Below are 24,340 nucleotides of genomic sequence, written 5' to 3'. Positions count from 1 at the left end.
TCAGTAGGTAGCATTTTCCCACACTGAGCCATGCTCCAAACTGATTGCTCAGTACGATGCTGGATGCTCTTTTGCTGGAAGTGATCATTTCAAGCAAATATAAATTGACAGTCCCCAAACTCTCTCCCACCCTTCCTCCCTTCTTCAATCCTCGACGAAGCTGAGAAGTCTGCAAGTCTCTCGGTATCGATTCTAAAAACAATCCCTGAAGTTTCAACCAGGTGCAAAACTCAAGTTATCTACAAGCCATAATCTTTTGCTCAGCTAACTCAGGTTGACTTTCAGATGTGGTGGAGAAGGAACTGGAAGTTAGTGAGCAAGACAATATTTAGCATTTATATGGAATACCAGTGGAAAGCTGCAAGAAATGGAGCTTAAGTAACAAGAAGTCAAAAGAATGGAACTTATCACAGTTGACTGGTGAATAAGTTTGGAGTTGGTACTGCTATATCTGAGCCTCATTTGGCATCGTCTGTGCAAGAAATCCAGTGGAATCTGGAACCTCACAGGAAAGCCAGTTTCCACACACAGATTCACATCCCAAAGCTAGCAGCAGACAGAGAGCTCTCCACTGCAACAACACTTGCAGCAGGGGCTGAGCTGTCGCCATTTCACTTGCTCAGCCTTTCATCCAGTCCAGACGGCCTTACATGACACTACACAGGGGACTGTGTAAGTGCAGGGCAGTAACTTCTCATCTTCAAATCTCTTCAATTAGACACCTCCAGTTCTACGTCTGTAGCATACATAGACATATTAACCTGAAGAAAGACAAGAAACCAGTACAATCAAAAGCTTTTTTAATAAAACAATTCTGGCAGAAAATTGGGAATTGGATTTAAAATGAAGACCTAAAACGTGCCTGAATGTGAATCCTGCATGGAAAAGAATTTTCTGGCTGAAGTATTCTCTAAACATTTTCATATTCTACTAAATATATGTTGTGGGTTTCTGTGGCTAGGGTTTGGTAGCGGGGGATGGGCTACAGGGGTGGCTTCTGTTAGAAGCTGCTAGAAGCTTCCCCCATCTGGTGGAGCCAATGCCAGCCAGCTTTAGGATGGGCTTCCTGCCGTTGGTAAAGGCCGAGCCAATTAGAAGCAATAGTAAAGCCTCTGTGGTAAGATATTTAAGAACAGAAGGTTGTTACGCAGTGAAAAATTCTAGCCAGGGGAGAGTAGAGTGAGAACATGAGAACAACAAAGTAGACACCAAGGTCAGTGCAGAAGGAGGGGCAGGAGGTGCACCAGGTGCCGGAGCTGCGGCCCCTGTGGCCTGTGGTGCAGACCACGGTGGAGCAGCTGTGCCCCTGCAGCCCATGGGGGACCACTGGGGTGCAGAGACCCACCTGCATCCCATGGAGGAGCCCATGCTGGAGCAGGTGGATGCATGAAAGAAGCTGTGACCCTGTGGGAGGCCCAGGATGGAACAGGGTTCTGCTGGAGACCTGTGGCCTGTGGAGAGAGGAGCCCATGCTGGAGGAGGTTTTTTCCAGATAGGACTTCTAGTCCCTGTAGGGGACCCACATCGGTACAGCTCATTTGGGAAGGACTGCACCCCATGGAGGAGTGACCCATGGGACAGCAGTTTGGGAAGAGCTGCTGCCCTAGGGATGGACTCACACTGGAGAGGTCCATCAAGGACTGTATCCCATGGGAAGGACCCCCCGGGAGCATGGTAAGGACTCCTCTCTCTGAGCAGCAGCAGAAACAACAACTGACCATAACCTCTCTGCACCGCTGGGGGGGGTGGGGGAGGGAGAACATGGAAGGAAGGAGGGGTGGGGGGAAGGTGTTTTTACAATTATTTTACTTCTCACTCTTTTGCTCTGACTCTGTTAGTCATGAAATTCAATTAATATCCCCACTTTGAGTCTGTTTTGCCCATGATAGTGATCACTAAGTGACCTCTCCCAGCTGTTACCTCAACTCATGAATCCTTTGCTGTTTTTTTTTTCCCTCTGTCCATTTGCAGAGGGGAGTGAGAGCAGCTTTAGTGAGTACCTGGCATCCAGCCAGGGTCAACCCACAACAGTATATTAATAACTGGAATTTTTCATCTCAAAAAAGCTGCAGGTACTTTGGCTTCTTACACATAGCCTAGGGTATTAAATTTTCTCACTGCCAGTACAGAAGAACATCCTCTATGTAAAGAGGGAGAAATACACTAGAGAATGCCTGTTGAAGAAAACATTCTTCAACATTGACTGATGCTTAACCTGACTGCAGTTAAAGATATGATGCTTCAATATCACTTCTACTAGTTCTTCATTAAAACTATTCAAGTAACTTACTGACTACAACACCCAACAATATATCATTGGAGACTTAAACCTAACAAAGTGAAAATGCATGCTCTGCTACCTCATCAGGAAAGTATGGGCTAATTTCACATTCTTCACTTTTGATATCATCATCATGGCTGGGCTTTGCGAACGAAGATTTGGGAAGGCTCTATCCACATTTGTTACAAGCACGCTGGTGGCTTATGAGGCCAATACGAGATAGACATATCTGATTGCAAAAGGCACAGCAGAAAGACTCCTTAGATGGTATATTCTGCAAGACACGACTCTTTCTGCGTTGTCTTTTCTCCTCAAGAGTGATCCTGTGGGCGTTTTCAAAGGAAATAGTAGTGTTATAGATGGTGTGTCTCCAGACCTCCCGATTGGAGGCCAGAGTAGACCAGTTATGATGATCAATATGGCCAAGGCTGAGATGTTTCAGGGAGTCCTTGTATCTTCTCTTCGGGGCTCCTCTCTTGCAGCAGCCGGTGGCAAGTTCAGCATAGAGCAAGATCTTAGGGAGGCGGTGGTCCTTCATCCTTGAGACGTGTCCTGCCAGCACAGCTGAATTCTCTGCAACATGGCCTCAATACTTGTGATTGCTGCTTGTTCTAGAACAGATGTATTGGTCACATAATCTGACCAGTGGATGTTTAGGTTTGTATGGAGGCAGCGTTGATGGAAGCATTCTAGGAGTCACAGGTGCTGATGGTAGATGACCCATGATTCAGATCCATACAAGAGAGTAGACAGCACTATGGCTCTGTAAACACTGATCTTTGTACTTTTCTTCAAGTGTTTATTACGCCAAACTCTCTTATGGAGTTTCCCGAAAGCACTATATGCCTTTGCTAACCTTTTGTCTATCTCTCCGTCAATCTTACCATCCGAGGAGATGAGGCTACCTAGGTAATTAAACTGCTGGACTGATTTGAGCTCTGATTGGCCAATGGTGATATGGGGATGATGGAAGACTTCCTGAGGTGCAGGTTGATGGAGAACTTCTGTCTTCTTTAAGCTGACTTCCAGCCCAAAGTGCTCAGCAGCATCTGCAAAGCAGGATGTTAAACGCTGCAGAGCTGCTTCTGTGTGGGCAACAAGGGCGGCATCATCAGCATAAAGCAGCTCCCGGACAAGATGGTTTAAGGTCTTGGTGTGGGCCTTCAGTCGCCTTAGGTTGAAAAGGCTTCCATCAGTACGATATCAAATGTAGATACTGTCCTGATCACCGAGGTCTGCTGTGGCCCTTTGGAGCATCACGCTGAAAAAGACTGTGAATAGGGTAGGAGCGAGAACACAGCCTTGTTTCACGCCATTCTTTATTAGAAAGGGCTCAGAAAGTGTGTTGCCATATCTGACTTGGCCGTGCTGATCCTCATGGAGTGAGATGATCATTTTAAGGAACTTGGGGGGACAACCTAAACGTTGCAAAATCTGCCAGAGACCTTTTCTGCTCACAGTATCAAAAGCCTTGGTGAGGTCGACAAAGGTTACATAAAGACCTTTGTTCTGTTCCCTACACTTCTCTTGCAGTTGTCTGAGAACAAATACCATGACTTTTGATAATATACAAAACAGAAAAGGCTGGTTTATTTTCTAACAGTTTAGCTTCCAACTCCAAGGGCAGGTAGGAACTCCTTGTTGGCTAGGCTAAACAAATTGAGTGTGAAAATAGTCATTCTCCTGGTTAATAGGTACTGGCATGCAAACCTCACCGCATTAGCAAGCTTATAGTTTGGAATTACCACTAATATTAATACCAGTATATTTCACCAAAACTTTAGCTCCAGGACAGAGCAGGTCCATGAAACAAGTGTACCCTGGTAACGCACCACAATGTAAACTGACAGGTGCACAGGACTCACAGCATACATTCTGAATAAAATCTAGAAAGAACTAGTTACTTCCTTACTACTTATACCTGCTTTAAACAACCATTATTTATGCTGGCCTAACAGCAAGGCTAAGCACCTTCTATTTCGTGTCCTAGCTGTAGGCTTAATTTCTCATTAGGTCTCAGGTTCTCTGATTACAAATCCAAACAGAACTCCAAAACTACTAATGGAAAGTCACTTTAAAAAAAAAAAAAAAGATAAATCATGAAGCAGGGTAGTGCACACAAATTAAAAGCAACTGTCTCCATTTTACATCACAGGCAGGGGAGGCTCCATTTCTGGAACAGTCCTCCTCTGCTGTGCACAGCTGCTGGCCTGGGCACTGCCCTGCCAGTCTCCCTCAGTGCCAGTGCACACAAAGCAGCAACACCTGATCCTGGGATCATTTCTGTCTGCTGAACACTCGGCTGCAGCTCCTTGGGGACATAGAGAAAAGTCTGTGCTGACAAGCTTCTTCAGGGTCAAAACCCATTTCTTTGTCTTGACTCAATTAAATCAGCTCTTCTTGGCACCTAATACTTGTAAATCGGGCACTTCCCAGCTGCTCTCAGAAATCATCAATGCAAATTACCTGTGGTTTGTCTGCATCAGAGTTCATAGTCCCTCATGTACTGGAGGTAGCACAGATGCTTTCGAAACAAGTATTCATATATAAACTGTTTCAAATTGCCTTAGAAATTTAAGCTCATGGTAACTGTTTACAGATAAGGACTACAGTAAAACCATTTGAGATGGCTACAGTCCATGCCACAAAATTTATTAAACTTATCTCTTTCCTCGGAGCACTTAGTATCCAATAAGAGAAGAGCTCCTTTAGCTTAAATGAGATGAGACCTAACAGGACAGTGCATGAAGGGAGGTGCATACAAGGTTTTCCAGAAGCTAAGAAGGAACATCACCGGGAAACAGAAAGCTATGAGTTCACACAAAATACTGTGTTAATGGCATACTGGTAATGCCTCAAGGCCAGGGAGGGTATTACACTAAGTTTTCATAATGGGTCACACATTATTAAAAGCTATATAGAGACAGATATATCTATACATTAGTCCATAACTTTAAGGTTGGTTCCTACCGTTTTCCTCACTAGCACCATGAAGCCAGAAGACGGGATGTTAACACAAGCCACATACTCTGCATCACCAAGTGCTATGAATCAGACAGCTGTCTCTCACACCTGTACTGACTTCCACTCCATGGCTGCACGCAGCTTCAACCACATACTACCTCTACTCTTACAGTAAACTTAAGAAGAAAAAAAAAAAGGCACAACAAAAAAACCCCATAATTCATCAACAACAAAGCTCTAGTGTTTTGGCCAACCTTGTTTCCATTTAAAGAATTTTCTTCAGCACTACAGACATCTGGGGGATGGAGAGAAGAGGTACAGGCCTGTTTATTCCAGCATATGCTACGGTAATATATTTAGAAAGAAAAAGGTTGAACATGTAGACAAAACTTCTCAAGCTAACTGGTGTTCTAAAGAAAATGCTGGCAAGTATTAAACGAGGGCTTAAAAGGGTGTTAGTAGATCAATACTTTTTTCCCTAGAATTTCCAGATTTCTCCAAAACAGGTACTTCTAATTTTTTCTAATAGAGTCTGCTTTTACAGTTTCAGTGTCAAAGGTAAAGAGAGAAAACAGTCTGCACTGTTTTAAATGTTAATATCTTGCTAAGTCATGCTACAGAAAATGTTAATTTTATGATTTAAGTGATATCAACACCAAACCTGAAGAAAGGCTAATGCAAGGAAGACAGCAATGAAGGTCTTAAAAAAAATTTTTTTTAAATAAAATCCTGTCAGGGTTGGGGTTTTATGAGGGGGGGTTCTTGTTTGTTTTGTTGAGTTTTTTTTAAGAAATATGACAGATAAGCAGGTAGTAGCACCTTAAGATCCTCTCAGAAAAGTTTGGTTTCTCCCTGGTTTCAACTATAGACTTTGCTTGCCCATGCCTTATCAAAAGACTTTTGTTTACACAGAAATACAGAACTTTGTCATCAAATGAACTGCAACTGCAATGCAGCCCTTGCCCTTGCATAAGCCCTATCACATGAATAATTAGCAAGGCCCATAGGAAACTACAAATAGCTTATTTCCCAACTCTGCTTCCTAGAGTTAACCATTTCTAGACCACTGAACAAAGAACCAATGGCTGAAGAACGGAATCAAGGCAAATTGAAACCAGTGAAGTGAGAAAGACTCAGGACAGGCAGTAGGATTGCCTAGCACAAATTAAAGGAGATCAGGACTGGTTTCACTTCAAACACAATCATGTTTATAACTAAACACATAAATGGATTCTCAATCAAATCCAGCTGACTGGTGTTACACAATACGTCAGATCAGTGTCAGAACAAATAAAAAAAACTGTACACAATCTCTTGTGTTTTTCCTATATTACCCATCACCATCCTGATCTGGAGCTACCACATACAGTTTTCAGCTCAGAGTAACAAGACTTAAGCCCTCTGTTCCCAGGCAGCCATTGCAACGCATTAAGTTGTTTAATCTGCAGCAGCACTGTTGGCAGAGGGGCCTTGCAACAACAGCAAAAATGGAGTAACACAAAGACCCAGCAGCTGAAAAATAGCTCAGCAGTGACACTCCACCTAAAACTTGCTGACAGAAGAAACTGCTAGCTTTAGTACCTCTAAGCAATTCTTGCTGGTACTGTGGCTTTTTTTCCTTTAAAAAAAAAAAGGCAAAACAAAACAAACAAAAGACAGAAAACACCAAAAACACCACAATGAAATCTGATAAGTGTAGTCCTTTCTTACCTATCCTAGCTAACAATTTAAACAAACTACACCAGGACTCAAGTGAGAAAAAAATGGCCAAAAATAGCTTTTCCTTTTAAAAAGACAAAACTCTACACCCCACATAAGAGAGGTCGTTGTGTAGCTCTTCTGATTTTTGTTTGTTTTCACAAGCACACTGAACTGAGAAAGTCCAATATGCAATGCACACAATAAGAATATCCAGAAAGACTTACAGATTAGAAGAAAAGAAAAAAATCCCGGCTGTCTTTGAACCTTTCAGACTTCACAATAAAACTGAAAAGTCCATGGCTCTACACCCTCTCATCATCCCTACCTAGCTGTGAAGGAAGAAAGGTAGAACTCTGAATGTCCATTTCTTTTGGAAACAAAACTTTTCAGCTACGTCCAAAGTAATTGAAGATATACCATACCTTTGTGCTCCAATTGTACCCAGATCAATAAGCAATAGGAGCCTCCCCATGGGGTCATTGTTACTCCAACACCAGGGCTGACCCTATAAACAGCAGCAGATGTCTATGTCTTTGTAGCTTAACCCTGTACTGAAGGCCAATACCTAAAACAAGTCACACAGATTATTTAATTATTTCCAGTCTTGGAAGTGAGGGGGCCAGGGTCCCCTAACTAGGCATTTGCTCACACTGGCACACAGAAGCAAGGACACAAACATAAGGTGTATGGCAACACCCACCCTTACATGTAAAGCATATCCAGAGGATTCCCAGTACTGGTAACAGCTGCAGCAGAGAGAGACCCCTTGAACATGAAAGTATCTCCTACATTTTGTTTTTTTATTACCACGATGCAAAAAAAACCATGATGCCAATCCAAGTAACTTGTGAGCAAAGGAGAGGACCTCACACACATTTGCTGTGCTGGAGTGACCGTCCACCTCTTTACCAAGGAGGTGGCAAAACAGGAGAGCAATTATCACTACAACAGTGCAGCAGATGACAAGCATTCTGCCCCACTGGATATTCCTTGGATAGACATATAGCCTAGCACAAAAGTTTAATCTTATGGTGAAAACTGCATGTATAAATTACAGAATACATACATAGAAAGAGCATTCAGTTGTCCAGCTAGACCACAATTAGTCGTATTTCCTTGACACATCTAGTAATATTTCCTAGCTACAATCTGAGAAAACAAAAGTATATAAATTCAAGAGAGACACATACGAGCTTTGAAGCATTTCATTCAGTCTACCAATACATTTCTCTCTTTTAAAAAGATTGAACTTCAACCAGACAACTCTTAGAGATACTAGGCAGACATCCAACAATACAAAAAACGCAAACCAAGCTAAATGTTAACTTTGCCCAGTGCTCCACATCCATTTTATGAATACACGAATCTAAAGAAATAAAACAAGTTAAAAAAAACTATTTGTCATAAACAAGACAAAAACAGATAATGCACAAATTACAATTAATTTCCAAAGAGTCTTAAGAAACCACTCCAAGGTAAGTAACTGATGCTTTTGGGTTGTATTCACAAGATTATCACATGCTTCATGTGATGAACCACTGACTATTGTACACATTTCTTTCTGCCATACAGAAGATACTGTCTGAACAAGCCAGAAGAACTGAAAGAATGAAACATGAACAGCGGGAGACAGGGAAAGAGTCACGATTATTCACAAGATGGCTAAAGAGAGCACATCTAAAAAGCAAAGAAACATTAAACAGCGATGGAGATTAATTATTCTTATTAGTCAGCTTGGTCAAAATAATAAGTAAGCTTGAACGGTGGCAAAGAAAACGCAGGCAGAAGGTGAGCACCACATATTCCTGGTGGGAGAAGAGGAAAGCAGACTTATCAATAACTGAATCACACTCCAAATGCCTTCACAGCAGCAACATCACATTTACAATGAAAGAGTCTTCAAAACAAGTAGGGGAGGATCATATGAGGTGAATGTACAGACTTTAGAACAGAATTATAGATACCACAAAAACAAACTAAAGCCACCAGTACTTCACGCTGTGTATGCTTACAACACATTACCTCCTAGTAGCAGCCATATCACCAGCACTACTGGATGACTGTCAGTCCCTCAAGAATCCCATTTATCATCTTTGAACTTACATGGAGAAGAGGCTGCACCTCCTTTGCTGAAGGTGTCCCCTGTATCTCACTTTTCCAACAGATCCTAGGCACAGAGTTCTTCAATATGTTCCAGGCTTTTAGGCCTTGTCTGCTCTCTCCCAATATAGAACAGAAGGTTACAAAGATAACAGGTCCAAGTTCCTATCTGAGGTTCACACTGGGAGAAGAGGCACTGATCATAAAACAAAGCACAAAATTTCCCAGCCTGGCATAAAGAAAAGAATTTGACCATCAAAAACTAGGACAGTCAAGTACTGGTTGCCCAGAGACACTGGGGAATTTCCATCCTCAGAGGTTTTTCCAAGATCTAACTTGATAGAGCCCTGTAAAATCTCACCTGAATTTAGTTTTAGCCATGCTTTGAGTGGGAGGTTGGATCAGATGACCTCTTGAGGTCACTTCAAACTTGGATTAATCTAAGCTTACCCTTCCAAAGCCGTAAGGCTTTACTGTTCATGAGGACATCATCACACCTCTGTGAACACACTCTGACATTTGAATGAGATCACTCGATTGTGCTGAATTCAGGTCCTGGCACTCAACATGCAGCTTCACAGACAACTGGGGCAGAAAAAACACTGAGAGGGTCAGAGTTTTATTTACCCACTCTACCTTTCTGGACCAAGGTGCCATTAACTGGATCCAAAACGTTCCTGGCAGTTATCAGTTAGAACTGCTTTTAGAAGTCTCCCATATGGGCAATTCCGTATCTCCACAGGCTAATCATTCCAGGACATACATTCTTACAATAGAAAAATATTTTCTTCCTTTTACTTTTCTTACTGGAATTGAAATCTACTACTTTTTATAGATCTCACCTTGAGCATGAAGAACATTTTATTCCCTTCCACTCCATATTTGACTCTATGTATTTCAATAAGAGTCTCTTACCAATGTTCCCTCCTCATATCTCACTATGGAAGTGGTTGTGTTTTCTAGACAAACAGTCATTTCCCTTCTCTTTTCAATTCCCCTCAGTTAGTCCACATTTTTCTTCAACAGGAGGACCCAAAACCTAACACTAGACATCAGCAGTACTGAACAAAGGGTATGGATTTCTTCGCACTTTCCATAAGGTCTCCAATTTCTATTACACTAATTTTCCTCTTTTGCTACAACACTGCTGTTTCATACTTAATATTTACACATTATTCATGATCACTTGAACACTTGCCTACAACAGCAGCAGAGAGTGCACCAGCCCTTTGTGTTCAGTCAAGTAGCAACCAAGATGTAGGTCAACACCATTTTATATAACACCATTTTCCTCTTCCCAAAGAGGCATCTCTGCACTCAGCAGTCACAGTTCAAAAATTAACAGAAGCACTGCTTTTAGGGCTGCAAGCACAGAACAAAGCACTTTCATCTGAAGCTCTCAGCTGTACAATGTTTCTTGGAGGTCTTTTCCAGCCTTGACAATTCTATGATTCCTTTTTGGGGCCTACCAAAGCTTTATTTGTTGACATTTAGAGAACACAGAAAAGTCCATCTGTTCCTAAAAGCTTTGCTAATGATGATAATGAAACAGATCTACAGCTGTATTTTAAAATGCAGAGCCAAGGCAGTGGGTTGACCAGCCAATGCAGATCACTTTGAGGATTGTGTGGGGAAGAAGAAATAAAGAAAACAAAACAAACAAACAAAAAAGACATCAACAAAAAATAAAACCAGTGAACCAACCACCCAAACAAACAAACAAAAAAAAACCAAACCAAAAAACCCCACCACACCATAACAACAATCCCAACAAAACCCTAAAGCCTGAAAGTCTGAAGCTTTTAGGAGTACAAAAAAAAGAAAAAAGTACATTTAATTATACAGATGTTTAAATCCCAAATAGTTTACTTGCAAATACCAATTCAGCCCTATCTCACATCTCATTTTTAGAGTTTACTGAACACCAATCCACTTTTGCTGAACTCAGATTGGCAATTTTATTGTTCCTGAGTGATGAACTGACTGATCAGATTAGACAGAAGCATAAGCTGTGCTCTAAGTGATATAGATTGAACAGGTGGCCTCCTCTCTGATCTACTGCCTCTTCAAACACAAGTAAAATCCTTCTCTTTTTGATCACATCTAGAAAATATACATTCAGATATTTAATCACCCTTAACCCAATATGAAAATATTTTTCTGGTTTTCAATGTATTTCAAACAGTTTGCTCACAACCTTTCCCAAATATACCAGTAATTCACACGCACAATATAATTTTAACTAGGAGAATACAGAAGTTTAGATGGTATCAACATCCCTAGCCTGCAAAGTAATGTGTATAGATAATACTTCTTAAAGAAAAATTCAAAAGGCATCAGATTACAGAGACAGAGCCTAAAAATAATTATTTCACATGTACTTAAAGTTAAAAATCAGACTTCAAAAAGAATGTATTTGAGACTAGGGAGTAAAATAAACTTTACCTGGACAACTTATGCAGAGTGACAACCTAAAGCAATGTTTGCTTAGCAGGTAAAAAAAAAGAGCAGTCAGCTATTTCCTGGAGATCAAAGTGTTTGGTAGAGGCATAATTCCTTTTCCCCTTCACAGAAACAAATGATGGGGAGAGGGAGAAACATATAGAATTTTTAATTGTAAGACTTTTCAGTGACTAACTCAGATGTTTTAGTAGCAGTTGCTTTTCTCATGATATTATTCTGTGTATTATTTATATCATAAGTCTTTACTTCGATGCTATATCTTTGGTCTGAGGACCTTATGACATAATTCTAAGATGACAATAAACAAAGTGCCAGTGGACCATGGGGAGGTAAAAGCAGGAAAAGAACATTAAAAAAAACCAACTCACTACTCACACTCATACCCCTCTCATATTCTCATAAGGGCAGAGATGGGGACGCACAGAGATTGTGTCCTATGGCAGAATCAAGCACAAACTAAGAGGCACAGCTGCAGCTGGCAAATCAATACTACTGAGAGAGAGATTAACAACTCTAAGACCTTGGGATAATGAGCTACTTGGAATGACACAAAAGGTCTCGGGACTCATCTCTCAATTAGTCCCATGCCAAGGAAAAGAAATGTCCAACAAAATGAATGCTAAGGATTACTGACTTGGAAAAGCAAAGTTAATTAGAAAAGTAACTTCTCAATTTTCAATATTTTGAATAAGTTATATAAACACATATCTTACTTAAGTCAGCCTACCTTCCAATCACTTTATTCCAAGAAGTCTCACATGTAACCTCTCACCAAATGCTTCAAAGGAACGCAGATAAGCCACTTTCTCCATTCTTCGCAATCCTAAGGGCTATATTGTACATGGGACATTTCTTAGCAATCCTGCCAGTGACCCCACAATTATGCAAGACTGTATTTCATTTTTTGCAATATATTTCTAGAGGATGTTCTTTTCTTTTGTGTTTTAACCTATTCCTGATGATTTGCACAACTTCTTAAGCAACACTACTAACAAGTCCCATATTTAACACAATCTCTTGACTGACATTAATGCTCCATGGCTATGTAGCTTTTCAGCTTAATATGTCTCCTTAAATTTGTCTTAGCAGTATTAAGCAAAAGACAACTAACATGATTATAAATGGAAGGAAAAAAACAGTCCATGAAAAAATACACAGCTTAAACACAGTAACTGAGGGGTTGGACAATTGACTCAAGATGTGGAATACCTTTTTCCAAGGCTCCAGACGAGATTAGACCCAGTAAACAGAGAAGCCTCTTTGATCAAATTCTTCCATTATCAAAAGGGAGCACAGAAGAAAAGATAAGTGTCAGACTTTGAGATGTCTCACAAAAGGGAAACATTTTCTGTCTAGTCTTATTACTGATAATGTTCCCTGTGTTCAGCTCTGGTAGTTGAACCATGCTGCTATAGCATGCTACAGTCTTAACTTTTATTCACCTTGAAAATACTGTTTTATTCATGTTTTTAAAGGATCAATTATGCTGAATGTAGACAAAAGCAAAAATAAATAAGTATCCTTCAAAGTTACAGTGTACAAGGGAAAAGATTTCAAGAAACCTGGAGTATTTAGGCGCTAGTATGGAAAAATTATATCTAAAATGTCCTGCAAAGAGATACTTGCGAACCAACAGAACTATGCAGAGTTCCTACAGCAGCACAAATGCAAGAACCACCAGTTAGACACAAAGATTTACCTAAACAACAAATCCTTTAATCCATCTTTAAAGCCAACAATGGAAGTGCACTATTCCACTTGAATGCATATAAATCGTTGTGTATAATAGAACAATCATATAATAACCTTTTACTAAGGTCTTGTTGCTCTCAGTTTTCTGTGTTGAAGCTCCAGAGTAAACAAGCTGAAGGGATAAGTCATTCATTTTTGTTAAGCAGACTTAAAGATGTAAAGATGCTTAAAGGGTGCATTGTCCCAAACAGCAAGCCAAGCATTTGTCAGCTGATTTAAAAAGAAAAAAGTTCTTTACACAAAAATTAATTATTCCAGCAGTGGCCAACTTTGCCAAATCTGTTGAGGACACTAACTAGAATAAAGGGCCAGATGGTATTCACTCCTTATTTCCATTCAGAGTCTATTCAGGAAATATTTTATGCTAATCAATCATAAGCTCTGAATAATTAGTTTTTCACATATTAAAATACCTGTTGAACATTTTGCTTCTCTATGCATCAAACTCAGTGTGACACTGACCTTAAAATCTTTTTACTATTCTGCATTTGTATCTTGTTGCTATAGTGAACACATCAAACAAGACCATTTTTGAAAAATAAGGTAGCATTTCTCCCCATAGTTACACAGGAGCAGATATATTTCACCAAGGAAAAGTGGAAATAAACATTGAAAACTACAAAAAAAACAAGGAAGGGTAGGAAAAAAATGAACAAAATTTAAAACAATTTAAGAGAAGAGAAAGAGCACAAGCAAAGAAAAAGGCACAGCTCATGCAGTTACTCTTGCTAGACTTGTTCAGATCAGGTTTGATTTCTAATTAAACTTCCTTGTTCACCAGGTCAAATGACACTTAACTTTGCACAAGTATTTTACATGGAAATAATATTACCATAACAAAAAATTCTCTGCTCTGGCAGCCACAGATACAGCAGAATACTGAATATTTTCTTTAGGAAAAAAAAAAGGCACCTAAAAACCTAAAATGGCTTTATTTCCCCAGCACTAATCAGGCAACAGAACATAAAAGCAAGAATTGCAGCAGCCATCTCTGAGTGGGCAGCAAGGGCAATCTATAAAACACTTAAAGCAAATCAAGGGAAAGCAGAGGGAGGGAGCAAGCCTCCCTTGATCCCAAGCACAAGGGTCATTCAACTACTATAGAAGAATTTACAGAAGTCACAAAGTAAACCTGAAAATATGAAGCCTTGAGTTCAGTAATAAAGGCATGTCTAGACCAACAATATAAATCCTAACTTGTCACAGATCGTAAGTAGCAAAGACAACACTATTAAATGGAAATTGGTGAGTAACTCAATGGATTTTCAAAGCAAAGTAAACTCCCAAGTCTTCTACAAACTTTGGGAAGTGGCAAGTTAAAAATATAATTCACCCGCAAGCATGAACAGACCACCCATGTACACCACTCACTGCTTTTTCTTCTTCCTAAATTCAAGACACAAGGCCCAAGTAGGATTTCTTTCCCCTCCATCAAAGAATGAATTTGTGTTTACAAACAGGAGTGGTGGAAAGTTTATTTCCTAGAAAGCAAGATCACAGATTTCAGCCTGCCCCAAGCAATATCAGTAACGGATGATCAAGCTAGATATTATGAAACCAGAATTAACTCAGCAGCAGATGGTGCCGTGTCTTTTTTTCAGCTAAAATGCAAAACATACGGATGGAGTAAAGTTTCGGTGAAGGACAAGGGAATGTTTGTTTAAGTCAGGGAGTAAAGAAAAACACCAAAACTAACAAAAAGATATGCAACTCGAGCTTTCCAAAAACAAGATCTCGTTTGTAGTTTTCCCTTAACAGACTCCGTGCAAAAGACTTATTTTCCAACACCTTACTATTCAATACTGTTGATAATTTTCTTTTCTTTGACGGGGCATGCTTGCATACTTATAGACTGCTGAACTTCATTAACACAGTTACTTTGAGATATTTTCCCCAAAAAACAGTCCCAGCTTCACATGACTACAGATAGGTACTAATTACTGTCTATTAAAAGGAAAACTTTGGTTCATTTTAAGGAGCCAGTGGACAGTACAGTAGCCTACTGTTGTTGCTTATCTAGTTACAGAATGATTTATGAGAATGCTTAGCACTGTATCGGAAGCATGAAATGAGTATCTGCCCTCCAGAGCTTATAACATATACCACAGCATACATGTTCATTCATCTGACATTTGAGGAGTCATTCATGGAGGGAAGCTTAAACACAGCTGTAACTGTTTGCAAAAGACCAGCCCAAGAAAGAAAATCAATCTCAGCTGCCATCAAAGTGCCTTAAAACACACCTGTCAAAGACAGGTTCCTTCCACTCAGCTGCTTCCTTCCTGGTGTATTTAACAGTAGCTGGATCTAAGACACAGGAAAACTTCAGTATAAAAGCTATTAGAAGAAAATCCTTAAAAAGAAGAACACAAATCTGAAAAGGCAGAGGGAGGCAAGACAACAACAAACAGCAGATTCCATATGGGGAGAAAAAAAACACACAGAAACTAACAAAGGAGGAAAAAAAAACACTATAGATGTCCAACTGATCACACAGTTCAAGAACTGGGGGTATGAAAAGAAATCCTGCATTCCCATAACAAAGCTTTGCAGTGGAAAGCTAAGGTTACAAGTGATGAACATATCCCATTTGCCTAATCAAAAGTCAACACTATATCCTTATGTCCTCCCACAATCAGCTTGATTAGTTGCAAAAAACCTCCATTCCTAAATTGCACTAGTAATCAATATGTTTTTCTAGCATACTTTATCTCCCTTTTGGAACACCAGAAACAGAGGCTGGGTGGTTTCAATTCATCAGCTGCACCTGTTATTAAAAAAATTTAGCAGTAGTTCCATTACATTTTGCACACATAATTTCCACACTTGGCAAACATAATTTCACCTTTGTGAAGCAGTGTCACAACATGTGGCAGACACCCAGGGTGGGTATGAAAAGGGAACTTTTTAGACAATTCAAGGCAGTGGGTGGCTGGATCTCAGAGCCTCTCTACACAAGTGAGGACAGTAGCAACACTCCCCTTCCTTGCTTGAGGGATGAAACACAAAGCACGCGAAGCAGTAGCAGTGAAGTACTCTTGCTAAAGTAGGGAAGGCGGCACATAGAGAGACATACCAAGGACGATAAAAAGAGGGAACTTTCACAACTGTTCTTCACTGATGTTAATTAAACATACTTGATTATAAAACATCATCCCCTAAAACTTCTCTCTCCCCTGGTTCTTTGTGTTCTGCCCATCAACAGAGTTTCAGCTGGGCTCCATCTTTCACAAGAACACAATCAGTGCCAAAGCTCTTCATTTCATCAGCTAGTATTTTGTGTCCTTTAATGTCCACTCCATCTGAGGTGTCACACAAGCATGTTGAAGCAATCATCTCCTCTTGACTACTGGTCAGCTTTCACAGCTATTCATCTTTTTACATTGTACTTCATTATTTCTTCTTCTGTTTTAATACAGCATCTCAAACAAATCAACACTGAAGCTTATCATCTATACATCTGGCACCTCCACTGCCTCAAAGTGGATCAAGGCCATCCTTTGCCTTTGGAGGACTAGAAGGCAGTTTCCTTCAATGTTCTACATTATTATCTGGATCCTGTTATGGAGAAGACCATAACAGACATACTTCCATGCTTTATCAGATAGTAGTGCTCCATGCAAGGCTTCTGGTTAGCTCTATCCAAACACTATTGTTCTCCAAAAGTTCCCTTTTTCAGCATGTATCCAAAGGACTGATATCCAACTTTCTTGTCTTCTTAGATCATCACCCCTAAGACATCCTAATCCTATGGCTCCAAGCCACATGGGGCAAGGATAGGCACTAACTGTTGGAGCCATTTCAGTTCCTGAAACCCAGCTCAGGTCTAGTTGGTCAAAGGGTAAAAGCAAGTGCACCTTTGACTGCAGTGACCCCATCCACTCCCTTCCTCAGGTAGTACAAGGACTCAAACTCAGTAACAGACACCGACCACTGGCTGGTGGGGATCTAAATCTTAGGCGAGAACTTCGTCTACCCAACATACCAGCAGCCTACATGCTGCATTTTCACTGTGGACATCACTGAAGTGGCAAGACAGGCAAGAATTAGAAACTATGATCTACATCCTTTTGTGAACTTGAAACAGTTTCCTATGATGTTGATACTATTTCATAGCCTTGTCAAAAGTTACTTTTCATATGAAAAGACACTTGCAAAAGACAGCTATTTTAGATTTACAAAAAGGATATTTTTCACATTTAAAAGAAAGAAAACAGTAATTTGATTAGATAACTATCGTGGGGGCTCTCTATATCTGAAAGCAGACATTACACAGTCACACAGAGAGCAAAGTTCTTTGTTGAAGTTGCACACCATCATCAAAACTAAGCCCACATGTCTTTCAGTGGTGGGTGACAATAGAGAAAGAAATGTTTTCTTAATTGGGGAATTTAACATTAGTTACTGGATTATCTGCCAAACTATTTTCAGCTTTCATGCTTCACTAAACCGGAGTATTTAGCTCATCAGTCACAAACCCATTATTACACTGAAGAAAATGGGGAGCAATTAGCATACAAGATGATAGCTTAAAAGGTGGTGCTAATTGGAAAGAATGAAGTATTTTTGAACCCTGTTGTATACAATTAGGTGAGATAATCAGGTTCTGGAAAAACAATTTGCTAATTTCAGATGTCTATTCTATAACCCATGCTTAAATTTTAAGCAAATTCATCTTCATACTAAACTCAGTGCAATCTGCCTTTGCAGTATCTTGCAAACACGAGGGTTGCAAACTAAAAGCTGGTCCAGCTGTAGAGCAAGCCTTGTTCAGGAAACATACATACAAAACACAACGACTAATTCATCACAACAGTGGAGATCATCACTGAACTAAGCTCAAGTTGCCAGAAAGAACTGAAGAACAAAACCAACAAGGAAACATAATGTAATATTCATAATGCATGATACAGCATGGCACCGATACATAGTGAGCTGCAAAATCAGTTGAATTACAGGACTGTACAAAATACACAATCAGAAAAAAAATAAAACCATCTATAAAGAGCTACTGGTGGGAAAAAAAAATACTTGCGCATGCTTTTGTTCATGACTGCTAAACAGAGAGGGAGAAATCTTGTGCATGAATAGTTAAACTGCCAAAAGGAAGAAAGCAGACAGGAGGAAAGATGCAATTCTTTATTACTAGCAAACTGCACTCAGATACAAGATGTTAGTTAGACAATTATAGTGCAGAAATACACCTTGTAACATTAGAGATTTGTTATCAAGAGTTACAGCTGGGTGATTTTAATTCACTTCTACAAATTGTTTGGCATATATATTATTTCTAATCATCACACACAACTATAAAAATACTTCTATCAGTAGGTTTTTAATTCCAGGCTGCAACAACCTTCTGTATTTGTAAATTAACTTCTACATCACTATTTCTCTTGGCTCAGAACATATTTAATATTTTCTTCAAACAACAGAGCAGTCTGTAAACCTGTAACACACCCTGTTTTTAGGATCACACCTATCTCATATTTTCCTTTTTAAAAATACAACTTAATTATGCTTTGGAATAATACTTCCCTGTACATCATGTGAAAAATGCTTCAACAGATACTACTCACAAAAGCATCTCTCTCCATAGAAAAATGCTACTGCAATCAGACTTTAATGACCAACTGCAGCATACTCCCCATGTTATCATGCAGGGGCGGTGTTTCTCTGTTTACTGAAAGTGTTATTGCACCGTTCCCCCTACACACGAGTACCAACCATAGCACACAGTAACATCACTTATTTCTACATCCTTCGGGGAAAAAAAAAAAAAAAGAAAGAAAACAAAACCACCACTCTTTGGTCTTCCTGAACAACCCTTGAAGTCTCTAAGGTAAGATGTATGAAATGGTTCCAAAGACCCATTGGAAGAAACAGACCTTCCCCTAAAGTCTGATTTCTTGTGGTATAATATTCCAAGTGTGCCAGCATATAACATAAAGAAACTTTTTAAAAGTAAAGACATAAATCAACACTCAGTATCACAATTAAGCCCCAAATATTGACATACATATACATAAATAGACACAGATATATACACACACACATATATGTTTCTCCTCATGTTTGAATCATGTAAAGACATCTTGAAAATTAAGGCATTTGTGGGCTAATCTGGAAGTTCTTCAAACAATAAAACAGTATTTTCACATGGAAAACCGACAAGAGACAAGAGTTCTCCGAGGAACAGTAGATTTTTATCTCTGATTGAAGAGCAATTTGAATTAACTGATGTTTTAAAATTATTTAAGCTCCCCTCCCACTAAGACTTCTACATATACCTATTCCTATGCATTGTGAGCAGCCCTATGGGAGTTCATCCCTCTAGCGTGTGAGGTTAGACACAGCCTCCGCGGGATAAAAGCCTTTATCCTGCTAAAAATATCAGTCTGCCAGGATCCACTCTCGCAAAGCTCCGTGATGCAAACGGCATCGCTACAGTCCAAGGGCTGCCCAGCTTCCATGAGTAAGCACTAGCAACACCGAGCTATAATTACTCGGAATATTTTTAGGGTCACTGCTCAAAATTAGAGAGAAATGAGTGAGAAAGACCTCAGAATGGTGGCAGTCCTTCCCCCCGCTCCTCTGGCTGTTTCCCACTGCTGCGAGGAAAAAAAGAGCCTCAGCAGGAGCAGCCAAGGCGAGGCGACCCCTCTCTGCAGGGAAGATGTGCCTCGACGGTGTCGCTGAGCGGGTGGTGAGCCCGCACAGCCGCGGGGGCACGGGCACAGTCACCCCCCACCACCCGCACCCCGGCCCTCACCTGACCGCCACCCGCACCCCGGCCCTCACCTGATCGCCACCCGCACCCCGGCCCTCACCTGATCGCCACCCGCACCCCGGCCCTCACCTGACCGCCACCCGCACCCCGGCCCTCACCTGACCGCCACCCGCACCCCGGCCCTCACCTGATCGCCACCCGCACCCCGGCCCTCACCTGATCGCCACCCGCACCCCGGCCCTCACCTGACCGCCACCCGCACCCCGGCCCTCACCTGACCGCCACCCGCACCCCGGCCCTCACCTGACCGCCACCCGCACCGAGCTCTCGTCCGGGCCGCCCGACATGGTGCCGCGGGCGAGGGGTGGGGGCGAGGGGTGGCCGCGAGCCTTGCCGGGAGCGCTGCCGGGCCGCGGAGGAGGTGGGGGCACCGCTGCAGCTGCCCCCTCACCTCCTCCTCCTGCTCCGCCACCTCCTCTCTCCAGCCATTTTAGGTGACTGAATGAATAGGTGCGAGCCGCGGCAGTGCAGAGCGGTTCGCGCCGCTCCTCCTCCTCCCTCCCGGCCCGGCCCTCCCCTCCCAGTCGCTGGGCGGGGAGCGCTGTCAGTCAGCCGCCGGCGGGCCGAGCTGTGGCCCCGGTCAGTGGCCGCCCGGGCCGGCGGCTCCGGCTCCTCCGCCCGCTGCAGCCGCAGTGCGTCAGCGGGCCCCACCCCGGGCAACCGCCGCGGCGGGCGCGGGGGGCCCGGCGACACGCGGGCACACGGCCCTGCGCACACGCACAACCACCGCCCCGCCCGGGCCTCCCCCCTCCCAACCACACACACATACACCCACATACACACAGAGCCCGGCGTGCCCGGTCCCCGCAGGCACCTGTTATTTGCACACGCACTCCTGGCATTTTCCTGCACACACGCACGGGTAGTGCTTGCCCACCGTGCGCACGCAGCCCTTCTCACTCCTGCCCTCGCGTGTGGGCTCACGCGCCCCTGGCCCGCACACCGTCGCTGGCGGCTGTGGGCGCACATGGGGCCGATCGTGGTGCCCGGCTTACACGAGCCTGTTCGCCCACACGGACACACGCGTGGCACTTACGCACCCGCACTCAGCGCTCCCACACAACTGCACAGCTCGCCCACACGCAACTCTCCACTCGCACGGTCAACATGCGCGGCTCTCGCACAGCACTGCACAGGGCTTTCGAGGCCTCCTTCCTGGGAGAGAGCCCTTGCCAGGGCTGGGCCGTTTGCCCTTCCACATATTTCCCTCTCCCGGGCAGGAATGAGACCTCCTCATTGCTCCCCTGGCCCTGTGCTGGCCCTGCCTGCAGGAGCACAGAGCTCTCCCACCTTCCCGGCTGTGCCGGTAGGTTTGTTTGCCCTGGCTGCTCGAGCCAGGCATCGCTGTTCTCACTTCGCTAATGAAATGCCTGGGTTTTAGCTGGAAACTGAGTGGGCGGATGACACTAATTTTTGATGCAAATAGTATCCCTGCCAGGAAACAAGCCCGACTATTTTGCCCAAAACAATTCACATTCCTAGGGAAGATTTTTCCATCAGAATAGGCCCGGATTTGAATTTGTAATGATATGCTAAAAGCCTTGCAGTTCAAGTTGTTTTGCTTCTGTTAGTAAAGGTTGTTCACGCCCAAGCCCCAGCCTCGGTCACAGATGGGCAGGTGAGGTCTCCCGACACGATGGGGCCTCTAGCCATGCCCCTGAATCTTTCAAAAGTCTCTCTTTCTCAGCAGAAACCCACTGTATTATAGTTACTCTGCGTGTTTCTCATAGTTATTCTCTCTTTCTTTTCTATTTTTCTCTATTTAGAAATTGGATTGTTTCTAGAAAATGGCCTGCCTGGAAGTTGCTATACAAAGTGATGATTTTCTGCTTTCTTCTGAATTACACAGCATCAGCACACAAATCTCCAACAACATTTGCAAATATGGGGAACTTAAGCCACATACCATATTGCTGAGGTACATCTGAAAGCAGAAACATGGAGATCCAGATAGCTCAGTATGAAATCACTGAGGGAATCTGATACAAGGAGAGCAAAGACTACATTTCCTTGGGCTTCTCAGCTCATTATTCTCTAATTTAATGCCATAGGCCAGATGCTTTGTTCCACCTTTTGCCTCAATGTATTATGGAATGGGCAAGGTAAATAAAGAAAAAGCTCCTGCAGGTGAATTGTGTTGGCATTCATACAAAATAGCCTTGAAATGAAAGTGGCAGAAGTCTCATAGTTCAAGGGCATTTCCAGCTAGAAGGGACTGAACACTCATGACTGCCTTATGCATCTGTGGGTCTTGTATTGAAAATACCCTGCAACCCACTCACAGTGAGTGGAATCCTATGGCATAATTAGGTTCTCACAATTTAGTTGTACCAGATTTACAAATCAAGCTAACAATAAAACTTCAACAACTATGGAAAAGGTCGCTATTTCTTATCTGAAAGTATCCAATGCATTTTTTTCAGCTGACACAGTTAGTTACAAGGTTAATGTAATAAGCATACTCAAGCCGAATTTATACCTTGGTTGCATCCTCCTGCATTTGTTTCTCACAGCATCTTTTTCTGGATGGGCCCCAGTACAGCAAAGCTTATCCACATCACGCTGCCCATGCCCATAAAATCCTGCTAAGTCAGTGTCTCCAGTTTGCCATAAGCTGTGTTGAAAACTCAGTGGGGAGTAACAGCCAAAGGACGCTCAAACCCAGGATCATACCCTAGATCTTTCCAGGGCCATTTCTTTTCTGGCCTCTGTGTGCCCTTAGACATTTGCTTTTGCCTGACTACATCCAGACCTCTCTCTTCCGCATTGAAAATGAAGTTAGCAAATTAAAAAGTCTGGCAGAAGTCCTCCTGAGTTTAATGTTAGGTACATAGATGGGTTGGTATTCACAGATTTCAGACCTTAATGACAAAGATTTGTTATCTACATTGGGCTTAAACAGGAAGTAATAAATTTTGGTGCTATAGTAAAACTATTCTATTCTAAGTTATGGTTCAGTCCTACAGTATTACGTATTTTCTGTCTTAAATGTTTCACTCCAATTCCAGAGTCCTCTGAAATTGATATAGCAAGTGACATTTAATTTCTTGCCATGTTTTATGCAAATTGCCTCATTTGCATCTCTTTAGATGTAAAGCAGATAAAAGACAAAGTTCCTTTAATAGCAAATTTTTCTCTGTATTCTCCATTTCCAGAAAGCATTCAACCCCTCCGCCAAAATGAGCTTTTATTTTGGTTTTTCCAAACTTGTCCAATATAAACAAACAGTGTGCTATACTGTTAACTTGGCTGCACCAAGAAACTTAAATCTCCTGCTTTTCCTTTCTTGTAACGTGAGTGGCCTCTGCCTTCCAACATCCTATTCATCTCCTTGTTTGATTAACTTGAATAAATAAGGGCACAATAGCTCTTTTAAAAAATTGTCCAAGTATGTAACTAAACTGCCAGTGTCTTGTTTATCTTTATATATAAAGCTGTATAAGCTAAATGGTAACAGTTGCAGGTTTGTGCAATCTCCCAGCTAATGAATGACGTTTTTCAAAAGGTCCCCTCTCCTCATACTCCTCAGTCAGCACATCTACAGGTAGAGCCTGTGGTAGAGCACCCTGTTTCTCCTGTGGCTCCAACACCACAAGGTAACAACCACCTCTGGTCACCTCCTGATCAACTGCAGATGTTCACAGAGAGGGGACAAACAGCAAGGCAGAGAAGCAGGGAGGGAGTTCACAGCTCTGATCCCTGCTCTGTGCTTAGAAGAGGACTGCTAAGAACATCCCTCCCTGGCAGCTGTCCCTGATGACTGCTGTTACACTTTCACCGCCTCCATTCCCCTACCATATGACTCAGCACCATGAGCTTCATTCACTGGGCAACCAAACAAAAACCTGTGTTTGGAAGGGTGAGTGCTCTGACTGACACACACACGCACACACTGCACAGATGGTGAAGCTGCCCATGGAGTTCCTTTAAGCATCAGAAGCTGCCTAAAATCACTGAGCTGTACACAACCTGAGAGAGCCAAGTGGACTCCACTCCAGTGTCAGAGCCCTGTGCTTTGACCTGTGTATGTTTGCAGACAAGTTGTGTTGGCTGTGGCTATGCTGTACCAGTCGGTTTTGAAATATCTAATTAAAATAGACCACTTAAAATAAAAGACACCTTACTTCAATTTTTTTAACTGTGATAATTTACCAGTGCTAAATAAGCCAATTTAGTCAAAGATTTTACTTGTTAGTTGCTTATTTCTTTGACCTGTTAAATATATAATTTAGTTGGGAGAAGAGATTCTTTTGAGTAATGGAGGTGACATTGTTTCATTAAGATGGCAA

General features: G+C 42.0%; 1 protein-coding gene across 12 annotated transcripts in view; it reads right to left on the bottom strand.

Annotated features, from left to right (window-relative positions):
* The window catches only part of KIF21A (kinesin family member 21A), an 87,867-nt gene extending 66,832 nt beyond the window's left edge, over positions 1–21,035 (bottom strand). For 10 of the 12 annotated variants that reach the window (XM_032688378.1, XM_032688381.1, XM_032688387.1 and 7 more), the window contains exon 1: positions 20,866–21,035. In XM_032688378.1, the coding sequence (XP_032544269.1) occupies positions 20,866–21,020 (155 nt within the window). In that variant the 5' untranslated portion in view covers positions 21,021–21,035. Of the gene's footprint in view, positions 1–20,294; positions 20,702–20,865 lie in introns of those variants that run through there. The other 2 variants (XM_032688386.1, XM_032688384.1) reach the window with 2 other exon arrangements.
* Positions 21,036–24,340: the final 3,305 nt, after the last annotated feature.

The sequence above is a fragment of the Chiroxiphia lanceolata genome, chromosome 5 (genome assembly GCF_009829145.1).
Source record: "Chiroxiphia lanceolata isolate bChiLan1 chromosome 5, bChiLan1.pri, whole genome shotgun sequence".
NCBI lineage: Eukaryota > Metazoa > Chordata > Aves > Passeriformes > Pipridae > Chiroxiphia > Chiroxiphia lanceolata.
The sequence above is the reverse complement of the archived record's forward strand: the minus strand, read 5'-3'. Positions and strand labels throughout refer to the sequence as shown.